Consider the following 20,236-nt stretch of genomic DNA (forward strand, 5'->3'; position numbering starts at 1 on the left):
TGTGTCACCAGATAGCTAGAGATCTCCTGAGGAAACAGCATGCCTACGAAAAGAGCCCTTGGACGCGATTGAATTGCCTCGTCATGCCCGACCTTTTGACTCGACGGGGCCATTGAATCGCGAGAGGCCTCTCACAAAATTTGCGTCACTCAAAACATCTCACGAGATTCAACGGAATCTTGCGAGACATCGCGATCTAGATCTCGTCCTCAATGGGTCTCCCAGGCCATCAGAGACCCCGGGTAGTCGGGCTCTGGGCAGTGTGGTGCTGCCAGGGTACACAGGTAGCACTGCCAGGCTGATAGGGGCACTACGAGAGTGCCATGTTTCCCATACCAGGGGTCAGCCCTGTGGTGCCTTTCCCATAAGCTATGGGGTGTGTGGGGCTTGAGGATCCCATAAGATGTAGGTTGGGTGCAGTGACGGGTATAGAGGCTGTGGTGGGGTGGCTGAGGGGGATCAAAAGGTCAGCGCGGCGTTTTACAATGGTGCCCCAATCCACACGTACTCTTCCTGCACTGGTGAGCTGAGCTTGTCAGTGCACGAAATGATGTAAGTGCAGCCTCGACGGGGCATTCTTCGCCAAGGACAAAAAAAAATGTCAAAGTGCCGTTGCATAGTAGGGTCTTTCCCGATGCTGCAGGTGCCTAGAAACACCCCTCTAAACATGCCCAAAACAGGTCTCTGATTTTATCCTGTTAAATCGCACCCCTTTTTTCACAATGAACAAGAAATAACTAAACGCATATATTTTTCTGGCACATTCTGAAGCCGCATGTTTGTGTTTCCCTCAGAGACTAGGCGCAGCAGGGTGCAGTGTGCTATGTTGACTGAGTGGTAGAAGTGGTCAGGTAGCTAAATTCCGGAAATAAACAATTCACCTGGACAGGGGTAAATATATTTAAAAAAAATAATCCATCCTTATCGTCAAATCCATCTGCAGGGCTGGCCCAAGTTTATTTTAGGGGGGTGAATTTTACATTTAAGAGGAATGGCGTCAGTGGTAAGGAACAAAGGAGTGGGGATCGGTATGTGTTGCATCTGCTTTTTTCCCGTGAAATAATCACAGAGTATTCCAACTTCGCAGTGGAGCAGTTTGCATCTAAGCCACACAGGCATTGCTCGCACTGTTATTCACATGGCTTTTTTTTTCAACGTCCCAGGCACATATCCAAAGCAGACATTGGCTCCTTAAATGTGCCAATGAGGGAAATAATTATATAAATAATAAAAATAAGGACCCAATTTGGAGATCAATGAGGGAGGTGGTCTGCTACACCTGGTCATGCAGTGGGCTGAGATCAAAATCTACGCCACTTCACTTTCTAGAATCTGCACCCATGTTAGCATCAACCACTCATTGGAATCTTACAGCCAGCAATAAAGTTGAGTTTAATCCAGGCTGCAGTGTTTATAAGAGATTTGAAATTACACTGCTGTATAAAAATGGAAACTGAGTTGTATTCACATAGCAGAGAGTATACTGCCTCTGCATTACATCAATGCTGTGCCTTAATCCTGAACTTGGAAAAGCAGCCTTTACTGATTCAATGTATTTGTTCCCACTTCTCACACCAGCTGTCATCATAGCTTTAATAAAAGCAAAATACTGAGGATGCTGGAATCTGAAAGAAAAACAGAAAATGCTGTAAAAACTCAGCAGGGCTCCACAGATGCTGCCAGACATGCTGAGTTTTTTCCCCCCAGCATTTCCTGTTTGTGTGCCATTATAGCAACTACCAATTCAGTGGCATCTGTGATCCACTGTGGGCAGTTTTGTGCGAGGGAGTTATCAGGAACTAAGTAGGCAACCTATAACCAGCAGAAAATTGGCTTCACTCAGATCTATAGAATTTGAGTTTTGAAATTACACTGTGTGAAAATGACGATTATATGTTGATTTAATTAAAATAACCAGTCAGCACACTGAAGACTACTCTGAATTAACTAACATTAGCAATTACCAGCTCCAGTAGAGCTACAAAATAATCTCACCCCTTACAACAAAAAGTGATGGAAACAGAAAAAGAAACAAAGGAATATTTCAACTGTAAATTCTATGATAATCATCTGAAAAATCAGATTGGTTTGTATCAAATTTTACTCCAAGGTGGGAACCTTTTTAAGCTGAATGGCTCAGGTTTTCGTCCCCTGCCAAGTCAAGTGATTTCCTGGCTTGGCGAACCTGTCCTTTAAAAATGGTCACCTGCAGGTCAGACTTTCAGTTGGAGAGGGAGGGATGGAAGCTGAAACAGGAATGAGGGTAGGTGACCCTGGAATGAATGCGCAGGCTGCCGGGTGTGGAGGCTGGCTGAGTGTAAGGCACTGTGTTAAAATAAAAGATAATAATAAAATCAAAAATATCCCTCCAGCCCTCGCCCACCCTCAGCCCCCACACAACCTCACACCCCTATGCTAACTTGGTGCCCCTATAGCCATTCTACTGTGCCAACAATGTCCCCTCTACCGTTCCCAATTTCCCCCAGACCCAATTGCCAATTCATGCCAAACCGCTCCCTGCCTAACCCCATCCACACCCTTTGTCCTTAATCCCTCCAGGCCAACTCACCAAGTATCTTTGAAAAGTTTCTTGACACATTTCCTCCTGGATAGCTTTGACAGATGTGTCAGCTTTGACACATTCTGCACAGCTTTGACACTTTTGATCAGGCTTGCGAGCTGGACTCTTCCTTGACAGCTGGACAGCTCTTTGTAGCTTGACAGTTCCAATGAGTTTGTGTGTAAGAAGTTCATAATCACTTTTAACAATCCCAAAGGGTACCTTACCTTTCTCAAGGATATCCTACCTATCCAAACTAATCCACCAAGTTCAGTCCTTCTCTTACCTGTTCTAATCTCCACAATGCAGACACCATAATCCTATTCCTCCAAAATATCAATTCAGCAGAGGCAATTGGTGATTTCAACGGCCAGCAACCTCCACGAATTGCGCATGCACAAACCCTGGCCCCACTCGAGTCCAATCCTGGCGAAGATGGGAGATGCCGGAGATGGGACTTAATTTACAGCCATTACGGGGATTCTTTCAATGAAGGAGGCTCTCAATTGTGGTGAAAATCTGGGCCAATATTTAGGGTGTTGGACACATTTTTCCTGTGCTGTTAATGAACAGTGTATTTCAAAGGGGCACACCACCAAAGGGTTCAAGGGATTAAAAGGTTTCCTGAAGTTTGGAAAAGCGTAACACGAAAGAGAAATGTTGAGTGCCTTCATTATTCAATTGGTAAATACACTGCTAAATGGGGAGCCAATCCAAACTGATAGATTAAGATTCAGTTTAAGATTAATCTTTATGACTTTAAATGGGGAAGCATGGACATGGAGGAAGATGTTAGTCGCCTGGTCATGGAGGTCGTCAAAAACTAACTCTTGAGGGTAAAATGTGATCAAAATTGTTAATGGAAATTGGGCTTCATTACAAAAAGTCCAAAGGCTCAGATCTGCCGAGTAGGACACTTTTGAAAAATGTTGTGGGCTATTCTGGGATTCCTGCCCTCATTCATGTTTCTGGCATTTTCGCCAGTGAGATATAGGGATGTTGTCAGTCAGCTCATACTCAGCAATCCGATTCTTGCCAGTGCCATTGTATAGCTTGAGCAGTTTAACTCCTTGCCACTGCACCCCGTAGCCAGCCCCCGCCCCAAAAAATAGTGGAGTGGGGCCTCTTCTGTAAGTAGATGTGTTTCATAGCCTTAAAGAGATGGTGTGAAAAACAGGGGAATCCCAGTCTCAAGTGAGTAAACAGAAATAAAAAATAGCCACCGACTCCTGGAATACTTTCATTGACAGGATTTGAAAAACAAAAAAAATTGGTATTTTACATATTTTTTTATTTTATAAGCTTTATTGTCACAAGTAGGCTTACATTAACAGTGCAGTGAAGTTACTGTGAAAAGCTCCTCATCGCCACACTCCGGCACCTGTTCGGGTACACAGAGGGAGAAATCAGAATGTCCAATTCACTTAACAGTATGTCTTTCGGGACTTGTGGGAAGAAACCGAAGCACCCAGGGAAACCCACGCAGACACGGGGAGAACGTACAGACTACGCACAGTGACCCAAGCTAGGAATTGAACCTGGGACCCTGGCGCTGCTGTGCTACTGTGCTGCCCATGGTGTTCGCAGTTTCGACAGTTAAATGTTGTATTTTAAGTTCGCTGTGTTTTTACTGAGTGATTGATTTTAGGGGTCTATCTTGTAAAGATAGGTTGACCATTTTATGGACCAGCATTGCATAAGTGTTGATATGCATGAGAATAGTTTTCCAATTGGGAAAAGTGCTACTATGCATCCAAAACTGAAGAAAACAAGAAAATGCGAAGTATTTACCTGCCTAGAGCTGTATTAATTTGTAAAATAAATAATAGCTTTAGAACATAGAGCAGTGCAGCACAGTACAGGCCCTTTGGCCCACGATGTTGTGCCGACCATTTATCCTAATCTAAGATCAACCTAATCTACACCCCTTCAATTTACTGCTGTCCAAGAGTTGCTTAAATGTCCCTAATGACTCTGACTCCACCACCTCTGCTGGCAGTGCATTCCATGCACCCACCACTCTCTGTGTAAAGAACGAACCTCTGACATCTCCCCTCTACCTTCCTCCAATCACCTTAAAATTATGTCCCCTCGTGTCAGCCATTTCCGCCCTGGGGAAATGTCTCTGACTATCCACTCTATCCATGCCTCTCATCACCTTGTACGCCTCCATCAGTCACCTCTCTTCCTTCTTCGCTCCAGTGAGAAAAGTCCCAGCTCCCTCAACCTTTTTTCATAAGACGTGCCCTCCAGTCCAGGCAGCATCCTGGTAAATCTCCTCTGGACCCTCTCCAAAGCATCCACTTCCTTCCTATAATGAGGCAATCAGAACTGGACACAATATTCCAAGTGTAGTCTAACCAGGGTTTGATAAAGCTGCAGCAAAACCTCGCAGCTCTTAAACTCAATCCCCCTGCTAATGAAAGCCAACACACTATACGCCTTCTTAATACCCTATCAACCTGGGTGGCAACTTTGAGGGATCTATCTATATGGACCTCAAGATCCCTCTGTTCCTCCACATTTCCAAGAATCCTGCCTTTAACCCTGTATTCAGCATTCAAATTTGACCTTCCAAAATGAATCACTTCACATTTATAACTTTAATTTAGAAAATAAAGGCAATCCCTCAAGGACTGCTTTGATTGATAGGACATTTGGTGGCATTTAGTAAAAAAGGTCATCTGGGTTTATAGTTTCAACAAACTATTATTTGCATTGGTAAAACTTTGTTTTGGCAGCTGAACCTATTATGAAAGCTTGGTTGAGTTTCAAAAGTTACAGAACCACTTATCTCAGCAGGAGGTTGTATTTATATTTTGTTTGAATGTTTAAGATGTTATTAAAGGATTGTCCAATTTTGATGTGGTTAATGAAATAGATGTTTATTTGGTTTTATGACATTGGCCGTTTGAGGAGATTTAAATTTTTGAATGGGTTTTATGAATGAGTTTTTTTTTCAGGATGAAGTGTGTTTGAGTGATAGCTCTATTAATTGTTGGAAGTTAAATGTTTTTTCATCTCCATTTCAAAGACATGGCTTATGAGGTCCACCTATAATGGATATTGGGTGATTGATAATAGTGGATACATGGGGGCATGGAGGCGGCATGGGGAATATGAGAAACATGTGGGCTAGGTGAATGGTGAGGGCTGAGTGTTTAACAGCCAAACAATCCAAATCAAAACTGGACCAATGTCCAAGTAAATGGAGGCAGGCATTCTAGCATGTTAGTCTGGCCAACCACCCGCCTCTATTGTTGCCTTTGGCCTGTCTTCAGCGATGATGGGCCGGAGTCCATTGTGTCCCACCTCCCTTGAACAAAACTTTGACAGGCAGGGTCCTTTTTAAAGGAGGCAGGTCTGCCAAATCAGGATATTTCCCAACGCAACCTTCCCACCGTCTCTACAAACCCCAGCCCATAAAAGAAGTGTAAGGCAGCATTACTGCTGTTAATTATTGGTCACCCAAACAAAACAAGTTCCCTTTATACAATACACTTAATGTAGCAAAACTGTCCAGAACATGTTATAACAAATTAAATTAGACATCATGCCATTAAGCGGGCTATCAGAACAAGTAAACAAAAAGTCAGATTTTAAAGAACCTAAAAGGACCATTGTAGAGAGGTGGATGAACTTTGAAAGTGAATTCCAGAGTCTAAGGCCTAAGCAGCTGGAAGTATTTCAGTAGGTTCCATATGTTACGTTCAGCATTAGGAATTCCATTTTTAAAATTGATTCACAGGGTGTGGACATCTTTAGTGAGACCGGTATTTACTGTACATCTTTAATTTCCATCGAGAGGATGATGGCGAGTTTTGTGTTACAATTGAGTGGCCAATTTTGGGGGTAGTTAAGAATCAAATAGTGGGTCGAGTGTCATATATTGGTCAGACTGAGAAAGGACAGCATATTTTCTTTTTTTTTTTAAAAACCCAAATCTGATAGTTTCAGCTCACATCTGTGAATCATTAGTCCAGGCCTCTTATTTGCCCAGTAATATGACCACTAATGCTCCCATACCCACTTCTAGGGAGGATAGATTTTCACTGATGATTCCATTGACGATTCACCACGTTGCTACTTGGATCAAAGGGATTAGCTGTGATGAGAGACAAGGTAAATTTAGGTCAGATTACCTAGAGATGGGGATCAGGGTGATCTGGTTGAGATGTTTAAATCAGAGTAGGTATATGACAGGATTTACAGGAAGTATATCTTCCATCCAGTAGAGCATTTCAAAACAAAGGATTCTAATATTAAAATGATAAATAAGCTGGTTGGAAGAAAATGATGGAAAAAAGTATTTGTAACAAATTGCTGTGAAAATGTGGCATTCCCAAAGGGCATGAATGCTACATAAATCAAGGGTTTAAAAGGTAAACAGGTACACACTTGAAAAATAAACCCCAATGAACCACATCCCAGTATGAGTCATCAGGAGGGATGGTAGGACCGGAAATCCCGGACTTTCAGCTGCTCTCAAGATTTCTGGTGCCGCCTGGACCGATTCCCACCATGGCCGGGGCTAAAAAATCCCGGCCATTGTCTTCTGCAGAGGAATCGAGAATGTTGAAAAACTCTCAATCAGACCTCCCCTTCCAAGAAATACACAGAAAAATTAAGGTGGAGGTTTTAAGATACTCTTAATTGCTGATGTAAATAGGAAACAGGGTAAATCTAACTTCTGCGTTCACAAAAGAGAATAAAAGATTAAAAGTCCAGCCAGGGTTGGAAACGGGTGCGGAGGCAGATGCTGTAGCCTTAGCCTCGTTGATCGCCCAAAGGCGGATTCTGATAGGTTGGAGAGCAACCTCTCCACCCTGTGCCCTGGCGTGGCGGGGGGACCTGTTGGAATTCTTGGCTCTTGAGAAGGTTAAGTTTGAACTGAGGGGAAGGATGGAGGGGTTCTACAATTTATGGGCATTATTCATTATGCAATTTCAAGAACTGGATAACATCGAACATTAGTTGGGGAGTGTGGTTGGGAGGGTTGGGGGGAGGGTGGCTGTGTGTGTTAATGGCGACTATGGGTGATCCCTAATTCCTTTTTGTCATTTGTTTGTGTGAACATGCGGGCTAATGTTTGGGGTTTGGTGGGAGGATGGGATCGTTGTTATTGATATGGGGATTGACATATTTGTTACTGATTATTGTTTCTTGTTGGTGGGTGTAAATTTGGGAGAAAATGTGAAAAAGGAGAATAAAAATATATTTTTTAAAAAGGTTAAAAGCATGTTGTGAGGAAGTATATACTATATATTCACTATTGCCCTACATATATACCTATTAAGTAATGCTGCATATCATTTTCTATGCTGACTGAATATTATTCAATACAGTACAAGACTGTGATTATAATTTGGTAACATATCCTAGTTATTAATTTAAAATTATTCACAAAATAAAGTGGTTTTCTGAACTGCTTCATTAAATGGTTTCTCAATGTACTTCTTAAAAATAAACACACAAAATGAGTCATATTGCAATAGTTTTTCTTATTTTGAGTCTTTTCTCTGAGCATAAGCTATTGCAATCAATACCATCTGCCAGCACTCTCCATATGTTTTCTTTAAAATTTAACAGTTGTGGTAGAAAACATTTCAGAGCACAAAATGACTTGAAAATACAGCAGCAGGTTTCAAACCAGTACATGCAATTCCTCTAGATTAATTGTTAGCATACACCGATCATGTGTTAAACGACACCACTGTGACTACTTTCCAAATACTGCTCGTTCACGAGTGGCAAGAGGTGCAGGCAGCTCTCCACTATACTTTAGCTGGTTAGTAATGCTACCTACTGAAAAAGCGCAAGCACACTGCAGACTAACCCAAACCTTTTAATAACTGATCCATCCTCCTTAACAATCTCTCTGTGAACTACATTTGGGATGTGGACATTTCCATGGTTCCCTGCAAAACCTAGAGCCTGAGCAGAAGGAAAACAGTACAAACACATAAAACAGCTACACATATTGCTGCACTAACAATCTGCATAAACCTCTCAAACAATAAGTAGCAAAACAAAAAAATGCACAGTGGTCTTGCATTTTCTGAGTGGAAAACGTACTAATTTCTGTGTTAAAATGACCCCAAAAAGTTCTGACTGCTTGAGATGTTGCTTACTTGATCAATTCTCAGGGTTATTCTTAGATTAGTCTTATTACTCCAATATTTAAACTTAGATTGAAATTTCTATTTGAAATAACTGTCAGTTTTTAAGGCATACCGTGGGCTTTGTGCTGTTATTTTGTTAAATTTTTAAAAGTTCCTTCACGGGATGTGGGCATCGCTGCCTACACCAGTATTTATTGCCCAATCCTAACTGTCTTTTAGAAGGTGGCGGTGAGCTGCCTTCTTGAACCGCTGCAGGTCATATGTTGTAGGTGCACTGACAGTGCTGAGAGAGAGTACTAGGATTTTGACCCAGCGACAGTGAAGGAATGGCAGTATAGTTCCAAGTCATTATAGTGTATGGCTTGGAGGGGAACTTGCAGGATGTGTGGTCCCATACATCTTCTGCCCTTGTCCTTCTTGGTGGTAGAGGTTGCAGTTTTGGAAGGTGCTGTTGGAGGAGCCTTGGTGAGTTGCTGCAGTGTATCTTGTACACACTTGTAGCGCAACAATTACTCACTCAAGTCGAGAAGAGATTAAATCAATCGAGGCTTCATTAAGCAAGACTTGTTCCCCAGCAGCTCAGTTACAGAATGCGGCTGCTGGGAGAACTCAAGCTCTTATACTCCGCCTTCAGGGCGGAGCCAGCAGGCGGCAGATCCAAACAGGACCCGGGACCTGTCAGCCAATAGCCTCTCGGCTTCACAGGTACCATACTACCCCTAATACATACCACCACATTCACCCCTTGTTAAAAAAGAACCCGGCGGAGTGGTGGTTCGCATGGTGGTAGGGGTTTACAAGGCTGGTCCTGGAACTGATTTCGCACAGTGGCTATACATTTAGCCCAACAGTTAATTATGTACAGGTTGTCAGAATTATTCACAAGTTCGTTTTCCTTTTCTTGTTGTGTCATGCGGATTCCATGAGTCGAGCGGGTGCCCTGGTCGTTCTTGTCGATCGCCTCAGCCCCGGTGGTGCTGCAGGTGCTGACTCGGGCACTGTCGTCTCTGGGAGCGGTGCCGCTGTTCGTCCCTGTTTCTTTACTCCTGGGCGGGCACGGGAGGAGGACCGATCCACCCGGGAAGGGAGCAGTCGCGGGGTGCGCCGGTGGCAGGGAGGGGGTGCTCAATATTGGGTGTGTGTGTGTGTTTCCGGCGGGTGCCAGGTCCCGCAGGGAGACCGTGTCCTGTCGGCCGTCGGGGTACGCCACGTAGGCATACTGGGGGTTTGCGTGGAGAAGGTGAACCCTCTCGACCAACGGGTCCGATTTGTGCGCCCGCATATGTTTTCGGAGCAAGATGGGTCCTGGGGCTGCCAGCCGGGTCGGCAGCGACGTTCCGGAGGAGGACTTCCTAGGGAAGACAAGGAGGCGCTCAAGAGTCGTTTGGTTAGTGGTGGTACACAGCAGCGACCGGATGGAGTGGAGGGCATCTGGGAGGACTTCCTGTCACCGGGAAACTGGGAGATTTCTGGACCGTAGGGCCAGTAGGACAGTCTTCCAGAGCGTACCGTTCTCCCTCTCTACCTGACCGTTCCCCCGGGGTTGTAGCTGGTCGTCCTGCTCGAGGCAATGCCCTCGCTGAGCAGGAACTGACGCAGCTCGTCACTCATGAAGGAGGACCCCTATCGCTATGGATGTACGCGGGGAAACCGAACAGTGTAAAGATGGTGCTGAGGGCTTTAATGACTGTGGCCGCTGTCATGTCGGGGCAGGGGATGGCGAAGGGTAAACAGGAGTACTCGTCCACCGCGTTCAGGAAGTATACGTTGCGGTCAGTGGAGGGGGGGGCCTTTGAAACCCAAACTGAGGCGTTCAAAGGGCCGGGAAGCCTTTATCAGGTGCGCTCTATCTGGCCTGAAAAAGTGCGGTTTGCACTCTGCGCAGACTTGGCAGTTCCTGGTGGCTGTACGGACCTCCTCGACCGAGTAGGGGAGGTTGCGGGACTTCACGAAATGGTAGAATCGAGTGACCCCCCGGGTGGCAGAGGTCCTCTTGGAGGGCTTGGAGGCAGTCTACTTGTGCGTTGGCACATGTGCCGCGGGATAGGGCATCGGACGGCTCGTTCAGCTTTCCGGGACGGTACAAGATCTCATAGTTATAGGTGGAGAGCTCAATCCTCCACCTCAAGATCTTGTCATTCTTGATTTTGCCCCACTGTGCATTATCGAACATAAAGGCTACCGACCGTTGGTCAGTGAGGAGTGAATCTCCTGCCGGCCAGGTAATGCCTCCAATGTCGCACAGCTTCCACTATGGCTTGGACTTCCTTTTCCACTGAGTGGCGGATTTCTGAGGCGTGGAGTGTCCGGGAGAAAAAGGCCACGGGTCTGCCCGCTTGGTTGAGAGTGGCCGCCAGAGCTACATCGGATGCGTCGCTCTCGACCTGGAAGGGGAGGGACTCGTCGGCGCGCATCGTGGCCTTTGCGATATCCGCTTTGATGCGGCTGAAGGCCTGGCGGGCCTCTGTCGACAGGGGGAAGGTAGTGGACTGGATTAACGGGCAGGCCTTGTCTGTGTACTAGGGAACCCACTGGGCGTAATACGAAAAGAAGCCCAGGCAGCGTTTCAGGGCTTTGGAGCAGTGGGGGAGGGGAAATTCCATGAGGGGGTGCATGCGCTCGGGGTCGGGGCCTATAACTCCATTGCGCACTATATATCCCAGGATGGCCAGACGGTTGGTGCTAAAAACTTATTTTTCCTCATTATAGGTGAGGTTCAGGGCGTTAGCGGTCTGGAGGAATTTGCAATGGTTGGCGTCGTGGTCCTGCTGGTCATGGCCGCAGATGATTACATTGTCGAGGTATGGGAACGTGGCCCGCAACCCGTGCTGATCAACCATTTGGTCCATCTCCCGTTGGAAGACCGAGACCCCATTCGTGACGCCAAATGGGACCTTTAAGAAGTGGTAGAGCTGCCCGTCTGCCTCGAAGGCCGTGTACTTGCGGTCACTCGGGCGGATCGGGAGCTGGTGGTATGCGGACTTGAGGTCCACGGTGGAAAAGACCTTGTACTGGGCGATCCGATTGACCATGTCGGATATGCGGGGGAGAGGGTACGCATCGAGCTGCGTGTACCTATTCATGGTCTGATTATAGTCTACGCCCATCCTCTGCTTCTCCCCGGTCTTCACAACTACCACCTGGGCTCTCCAGGGACTATTGCTGGCCTGGATTATGCCTTCCTTCAGCAGCCGCTGGACTTCAGACCGGATAAATGTTCGGTCCTGGGCGCTGTACCGACTGCTCCTAGTGGCGACGGGTTTGCAATCCGGGGTGAGGTTCGCAAACAAGGAAGGCGGTTCAACCTCGAGGGTCGCGAGGCTGCAGATAGTGAGTGGGGGTATTGGGCCGCCGAATTGGAACGTAAGGCTCTGGAGGTTACACTGGAAATCTAACCCCAAGAGAGTGGGAGCGCAGAGTTGGGGAAGGACATACAGCCTATAATTCTTAAACTCCCTCCCTTGCACCGTTAGGTTCGCGATGCAGAAACCTTTGATCTCTACTGAATGGGACCCCGCAGCCAGGAAAATCTTTTGGGTACTCGGACGGATAGAGAGAAAACAGCGTCTTACCGTGTCCTGGTGGATAAAACTTTCCATGCTCCCAGAGTCGATTAGGCATGGCGTCTCGTACTCGTTGACCAGCACCGTTGGCGTTGCCGTTTGGAGCGTCCGGGGCCGCGATTGGTCCAGGGTCATCGAAGCCAGTCTAGGTTGCTGCACCGTGGCGTTTTCTTCCGGCCCTGTGGCGCCATCTATGCTGGGGTCCTTGGCTATCAGCCAAGATGGTGGCGTCCATGGATCGCACGAGGTCGGTGATGGACTAAATGGCCGCCCCCATGGATCGCACATGGCCGGGGGGTCACAAGTGGGCGGCGCCCATCCTTCCCTCGTGGTGTCCGGGGCCCAAAATGGCGGCGCCCGCGGGCCACACATGGAGCGCTGGGGGGGTTGAGTCTGCTGTCTCCGTTCTCCCCCGGAGATTGCGGCGACCCCCCGGGACTGGCACACCGCTGCGTAATGCCCCTTTTTGCCGCAGCTTTTACAAATAGCTGCGCGGGCCGGGCAGCGCTGCCGGGGGTGTTTCGCCTGCCCGCAAAAATAGCAGCGGGGCCCACCGGGATGGTCTGGTGCTCTAGCCGCGCAGGCTTGCTGGGGGGGGGGGGGGTGCTGGGGAGTCGGTCGCAACGGGGGTCCACGGAGCCCAAGGGGCTGCTGCGCGGTCGGGGCCGTAGGCGCGGGCATTTTGTGAGGCCAGGTCGAGGGAAGCCGCAAGGGCCCGTGCCTCTGTGAGTCCTAATGAGTCTCTTTCTAACAGTCTTTGGCGAATTTGAGAAGAAGTCATACCTGCCACAAAAGTATCCCTAATTAGGAGCTCCGTGTGCTTGTTTGTGCTCACCGACGGGCAGTTGCAATTCCTTCCCAGAATCAAGAGCGCGCTGTAGAACTCGTCGAGCGATTCTCCGGGGATTTGCCGTCTCGTCGCGAGTTGGTGGCGTGCGTAGACCTGGTTTATGGGCCGAATGTAGACAGCTTTCAGCATGGTGAGCGCGATCGGGAAATTCTCCGCGTCTTCGCTGAGCGTGTAGATCTCCGGGCTCACCCTGGAATGCAGGACCTGCATTTTCTGATCTTCCGTGGTCCGGCCGGGGGGCGTTCGAAGGTACCCTTCGAAGCATACTAGCCAGTGTTTAAACACGGCTGCCGAGTTTGCTGCATGGGGGCTGATTCACAGACACTCCGGGGCGATCCGGAGCTCCATAGTCTTTTAAGCTTGCTTAATAAATTGTAGCGCAACAATTACTCACTCAAGTCGAGAAGAGATTAAATCAATCGAGGCTTTATTAAGCAAGACTTGTTCCCCAGCAGCTCAGTTACAGAATGCGGCTGCTGGGGGAACTCGCGCTCTTATACTCCGCCTTCAGGGCGGAGCCAGCAGGCAGCAGATCCAACCAGGACCAGGGACCTGTCAGCCAATAGCCTCTCGGCTTCACAGGTACCATACTACCCCTAATACATACCACCACAACACTGCTGCCCTGTGTTTCCCACATACTATGGAGGCTTAACACCAAACGTCACGAAGGGGGTACAATCCCTATCTTCCAGAAGAGTGGTCTAATCCAAGGGATTAATGTGCGGTAGGGGAGAGGAGACACTCCTCTTCATGGTCCACAAGGAGTGCTGTGAAGGCACTTAGTTTCTCCAAGGAGCTCCTTGTTTTGCTGAAGCTGTCAGGTTTACCACCCATGAATCCCACTTGGCCATAGGTGTGCCTGCTTCCAGCCTCATTAACATATTTTAAAAGCCTTCCCACTTCCTGGGAGCAGGTTTGTTGCCGATCCCTTGCCCTGCCTCAATAATATTTGGAAGGGTTGGAGCTCTTTTGTCAACGCCTACCCGTCTCCCTACCCATGGTGTGGGTTTATGGATCAGGAAACATCCCGCAGTGGATGCTCTACATCTTAAGAAATGATTCAGGATGCAGCCTGAATCAAGCACTTTCACTTGTTCTGGCATTCTGTATTCATCTTGTTTTTGAGCCTTTTCCAGGATGTCATCAGTATTAACTTTTCTCGTGATGGATGAAATCTGAACCCTTAACTGCTTTGTCACTGGACAGTCTATACACTGAACCCGGGGATGTTCCTGGTACATATTTCTGGAAATATTCTTCCAAGCATTACAAAGTACATTCACCAGATGCTTTACACTGAATTTGCTATTAAGGGAACTAATGTCAATACCTGTTATGAGTTACATGCATTAATTTTTATTTAGCCCACTAGTTTGACAGAGGTCATTTTAGTACACCTCTCCTTGATTGTTGTATGCATGGTTGGCATTTGTAAGAGTAAAAATAATTATTGTTTGAGAGTTTAAAGTAGGCCATAGCATTGTAATTTATTCTGCAGATCACATTCACTTGCTTTGTCCTCCTCTGCTGCCAATTGCAGCCTGTCCCATACGAGTCGTCACTTTCTCGCTCTCAACATTTATTCCTCTTTGGCTGGTATTCAAGTCTCCCCCCTCCCTGTCTGAGCAGAGCAGTGTTTTGCAATAAAATCATATTTCCTACCCTTTGGGAACAATGAAGGCAGTGTCCTATGTATGGATTGTAGATTTTTCAATCCAATCAATTTTTGACAGTCACGTGACAGAGAAACAGGACTTGGCTACATCTAGTCACTTTGAACATGAGTATAAAATGGTAGAAGAATATTTGATTCTCCATGAGGGAAAAGAATCAAAGTATCAGTCAATATGAGACTTCCAGTGGCGGCATGCAGGGGAGAGGTCGCACATGAGGTGGCTCCCACCAGAGAACTTTATGTCAGCCCTTTGCGCCCAGTTTTTATAGGAAACTTGGGCTCAAGTTTGTTGAGATGGGTTAAGTATCCCACACCAAGGGGATGCCCAAAGATACTGGACCAGACAGTAGGAAAAGAAAGAATTAGCATCAAATCTGAAAGCTTTGAGAGTCCTGTCTGGAAGAAAAATGGCGGAGGCTGCTGTGGTGTCAGGGTCCATTCCAATAACTGTTGAGATCTTGATGTGGAGATGCCGGCGTGGAACTGGGGTGAGCACAGTAAGAAGTCTTAAAACACCATGTTAAAGTCCAACAGGTTTGTTTCGAATCACTAGCTTTCGGAGCACAGCTCCTTCATCAGGTGAATGAAGAGGTGGGTTCCAGAAACATATATGGCAGGGGCTGTTTAGCACAGGGCTAAATCGCTGGCTTTGAAAGCAGACAAAGACAGGCCAGCAGCACGGTTCAATTCCCGTACCAGGCTCCCCAAACAGGCGCCGGAATGTGGTGACTAGGGGCTTTTCACAGTAACTTCATTTGAAGCCTACTTGTGACAATAAGCGATTTTCATTTCATTCATTTTCATTTCATATATATATAGACAAAGTCAATGATGCAATAATTCAAAGTACCGTCTTGCATCATTGACTTTGTCTATATTTATGTTATTGGCTTGGTCATAGAAGACAAAGGGTTGCAGTGGAAGGGTGCATTTCTGAATGGAGTCTGTGACTAGCGGCATTCCTCTGGGGTCAGTGCTGGGACCTTTGCTGTTTGTAATATATATAAATGATTTGGAGGAAAATGTAACTGGTTTGATTAGTAAGTTTGCGGACAACACAAAGGTTGGTGCAATTGCGGATAGTGATGAGGACAATCAGAGGATACAGCAGGATATAGATTGGTTGGAGAACTGGGCGGAGGGATTTTATAACAGCTTTTATCAAAAACGTTGCTGACATTGATCCCCGATTTGGATTCATACCAGCTAATCCGGGGAGGGGACCTTTACTGTGCATTGGATCCTTGATTGGTTAATCCAGCCAAGGTTAATGAGGCTTTTGAGGTTTTTGTATCGTAACCGTTACAAGTCCGAGCACTAAAGGAAGGTTGTCAATGTTGGAGTTATTGGATGGTTTGTCTATCCCGGTGGTGGAGCAGGAGAGATGGGAGGAACCGGAGTCTTCGCTGACCCTAGAGGAGGTGACGAAATGCATGGGTCTGATGCAGTCGGGTAAAACGTGGGGCCAGAAGGATTCACGATCAAATTTGTACAAACAATTTGCATACTGGTGGCCCTTTAGAAATGTTTAAGGATTCAACGTCTTGGGGGATGTTGCCAGCCACATGGGTGCAGGCATCGATCTCCTTGATCTTAAAGAGAAGGTTCCGCATAGTTGTATCACTCTATTTCGCTGCTGAATGCAGATGCAAAGCTGTTGGCGAAAGTCTTAGCTATGCGCCTGCAACCCTGCCTCCCTGAGGCTATATCATAGGAGCAGATTGGTTTTTTTAAGGGTTAGGCAGTGGTCGGCCAATGTTCGGAGACTGCTTAATGTTGTTCTGTCCCCCTCTCCAACCCCGGAGCCCAGAGATGGTTATTTCATTCGATGCAGAAAAGGCGTTTGAAAAGGTGGAGTGGGGTTATTTGTTTGAGGGTCTTGGGGAGGTTTGGCTTTGGGCCTAGATTTATAGCTTGGATCCAGCTCTTATGTAGGGCCCCTCCCATGAGCGTTCACACGAATGCTTTGAGTTTGAAGTATTTTCACCTGATGAGAGGCACAAGAGAGAGGTGTCCACTGACCCCGCTATTGTTTACGTTGAGGTCACCTGTGAAGTGGAAGGGGATAGGGAGAGAGAGGGAGGGACGGATCATAGAGTGTTATTGTATGGGACAATTAGCTTTTGTATGTGACGGACCCTCTTTCCAGTGCAGAGGAGATAGTGAAGCTGCTCTGGAAGTTTGGCTCCTTCTCGGGCCATAATCTGAACTTGGGCACCAGTGAATCCCGCAGGGAGAGGAGGTTGTCCTTCCGCCTGGCCTGGTCCAGCTTCCATTACCTGAGAATCCGGGTGGCCCATGATTGGACCTGGCAGCATGAACTAAATTTGGGGGATCTGATCAATGCGGTGAAAGCTGTGGGGAGATGGGAAAACCTCCTGCTGACCTTGGCGGGTATGGTTCAGTCGGTAAAAATGAATATCCTCCCAAGGTTTCTATTTTTCTTTCAGTGCCTTCCAGTTTTCCTCCCCGAATCTTTCTTTGTGAAAGTCAGTAAAATGCTATCTTCTCTTTATTTGGACGGGTGAGACCTCACGGATTCGCAAGGTGTTTTTGCAGAAGGGCGAGTAATGCCTCACGGTTTCGCAGGGTGTTTTTGCAGAGGGATAGGCAGTCGGGATGGATCTGGCCTTACCCAATCTGTTATTTTATTATTGGGCAACGAATATTGAGAGGGAGGTACAGGGGAATGGAGGCTGTGTAGGAGTTGGAGTCAGGTGTCTGCCGAGGCTCCAGTCCGAGAGCTTGATTAAGGCTCCACTTCCATTCTCCCTGGCTAAAAGGACTTCCCATCCAGTGGTGGCGGCCATCTTTAGAATACGGAGACAGTTTAGGCAGCATTTTAAGCAGGATGCTATGTCATTGTTGGCTCCCATCTGTGAGAATCCTCGTTTTGTACCGACTGCCTTGGACTCATTTGGGGCATGCAGGTGCCATTTGGAGATTTGTTTATAAATGGGACTTACGCAGATTTTGAGGCGTGGATAGGCAAGCACCGGCCTCCAAGAGCTAACCTGTTTCGGTATTATCAGGTATCTGCCTTTGTTTAGCACAGGGCTAAATCTGGCTTTGAAAGCAGACCACGGCAGGCCAGCAGCACGGTTCAATTCCCGTACCAGCCTCCCCGAACAGGCGTCGGAATGTGGCGACTAGGGGCTTTTCACAGTAACTTCATTTGAAGCCTACCTGTGACAATAAGCGATTTTCATTTAATTTCATTCATTGAAGGGCGGTATGTGGCACAGTGGTCAGCACTGGGACTACGGTGCTGAGGACCCGGGTTCGAATCCCGGCCCCGGGTCACTGTCCGTGTGGAATTTGCACATTCTCCCCGTGTCTGCGTGGGTTTCACCCCCACAACCCAAAGATGTGCAGGTTAGGTGGATTGGCCATGCTAAATTGCCCCTTAATTGGGAAAAAAAATAATTGGGTACTCTAAATTTATTTTTAAAAAGGTATCTGCCTTTGTACACAAGGAGATTTCTTACTTCCCCTTGGCACCTCCGCCTTCGTTGATGGATAGGGTTCTTTTGGTGGTGGATGCAGCGGAAGGGAAGATGTCGGACATTTATAGTTGGCTTGTCTCGACGGAGCAGGTTCCACTAGATGAAGTTCAGACAAAGTGGGAGAGGGAGCTGGGCCAGGTGTTCGATGGGGGGGGGGGGGTGCAGTGGGACTCTACACAGAGTCAACTCCACCTCCACATGTGCTCAGCTCAGCCTGATTCAGTTTAAAGTGGTTCATATGGCACATGAGTGGGTTTTTCTCGGAAGTAGGTGGTAGGTGCGAGTGATGTTCTAGGGGTCCGGTGTACCATATGCATGTTCTGGTCTTGTTCAAAGCTTATGAGCTCTTCGGTCTCCTTCAGCACCACGTCAGGAATTCTTGGGGCCGAGTTGGAGTTTTGCCCATTGGTGATTATTTTGGGGTTTCAGATTTACCGGAGCTGCAGATGGGAGCAAAAGCGATTTGCCTTCGCTTCGTTAACAGCCCAAAGATGGTTGCTGTTTGAATGGAAGTCTTCGGTCCTGCCCAGTGCCGTGGTTTTGTGAGCTGATGGAGTCCTTACATTTAGAATTAAATCAAGTATACCTTGAGAGGGTCGACCAAAGGGTTCGATTTTAGATGGCTGCTGTTTATTTACTACTTCTTGTTTTTTTTACTATTTGGTTTGGTATTGGGAGGTGGGGGGGCTGAAACATTGTAATTGCTGTTTGAACATGGTTAAGGTGTTATATTAGAAAAACTTTTCTTTGTAAAAGTATTTTTAAAAGAAGGAAAAAATAAGTATCAGTCAATATGGGTTTCTCATGCACTTCCTAATGGGCAACTGGAAAAGAGGAAAAACCTAGAAACAAAAGACATGTGCTTGTAGACTCATACAGCAAGACCCGAAGATAGGGAAAAAAATACAAAATGGGGAATGAAATAAAAACCAAATAAATTGTTGAATTTCCATAGACAAATAATGTAAATATTTAAATGGGGTGAAGGTGGCCAGATTGAAAACTGTACCATGGTTCATAATATTCTTTGTTTAATCAAGGTGAGATGGACCCCCCCAAATTAGACCCAGCTCTCTATCAGGGTCCATAAAACAGAGAAATAAGCTGTGCTGGTGGTAGGTAAATAACAGGGTGAGTCAAAATTTGTAGTCCAAGAAAATTACTTGGCTAAAAACTAGATTTTTAATTTGGAAAAATCGCTTCAAAAACAGAAAATTTAAGATGAAATCAGATTTTGAAATGTGTGCCGTGTGTGCATTGTTCCAAGACCGATCGGTGTTTTTGAAATGACTAGCCCAAACAAGATAGATCACACTTAAAATAATTGACCTGCCTAGAAATGTTACAGAATTTCTACTCTGAATTATATTTTGTGGGCAAGCAAAAATAAAGTTACATTGAATGAACAGAAAGTGTCATATCATACCATATTAAAATCATCTTTGGCTGTTGGAAGGTCAGAAGCTAACTTGGGATCTCCAAGATGTTTCTCCATTCTGTCACCATGGAGAACGGTTGTCTTGATTACCTTACTGACCCTACGACCCGCTACCTGCTCAGACTGGAATTCAGAGCCGGAGGCCACTTGTGGTTCTGAAAATGTCATCTGTGGGTACACACAGAGGGTTTTGTAACATTAAGTATTCTTTACATCTACAAAGAATTTAAAATGTAGAAATATTTATGGCATAGACCAGTTGATCACTAGTGGTATGAAAACAGAAAATGTACAACACCTCAGAGAGTAAAAAGAAAATACATTTTATCATGGCTTTGATTTTAATGGAGGACTGAAGTGGCTCGAGCCCCAAACTGGGATGTTTGGGTCATGGAGACTTGGCTGTAATTATAAATGTTCCTGCCCTCCTGTCAAAATCCACTTCATATTGGCAGGCAGGTGCCGCGATTCACCGACACACAAAAGCAGAAGCTGAAGCAGCAGGAAGCCGCAGCCAGG

General features: G+C 46.5%; 1 protein-coding gene across 27 annotated transcripts in view; it reads right to left on the minus strand.

Annotated features, from left to right (window-relative positions):
• ank2b (ankyrin 2b, neuronal) overlaps positions 1 to 20,236 on the minus strand; it is a 1,300,297-nt gene that overhangs the window by 5,226 nt on the left and 1,274,835 nt on the right. For 25 of the 27 annotated variants that reach the window (XM_072495860.1, XM_072495874.1, XM_072495872.1 and 22 more), the window contains 2 exons: positions 19,706 to 19,885; positions 8,403 to 8,494 (listed from right to left, as the gene is read on the minus strand). In XM_072495860.1, the coding sequence (XP_072351961.1) occupies positions 8,403 to 8,494; positions 19,706 to 19,885 (272 nt within the window). The remainder of the gene's footprint in view (positions 1 to 8,402; positions 8,495 to 19,705; positions 19,886 to 20,236) is intronic. The other 2 variants (XM_072495873.1, XM_072495871.1) reach the window with 1 other exon arrangement.

The sequence above is a fragment of the Scyliorhinus torazame genome, chromosome 3 (genome assembly GCF_047496885.1).
Source record: "Scyliorhinus torazame isolate Kashiwa2021f chromosome 3, sScyTor2.1, whole genome shotgun sequence".
NCBI lineage: Eukaryota > Metazoa > Chordata > Chondrichthyes > Carcharhiniformes > Scyliorhinidae > Scyliorhinus > Scyliorhinus torazame.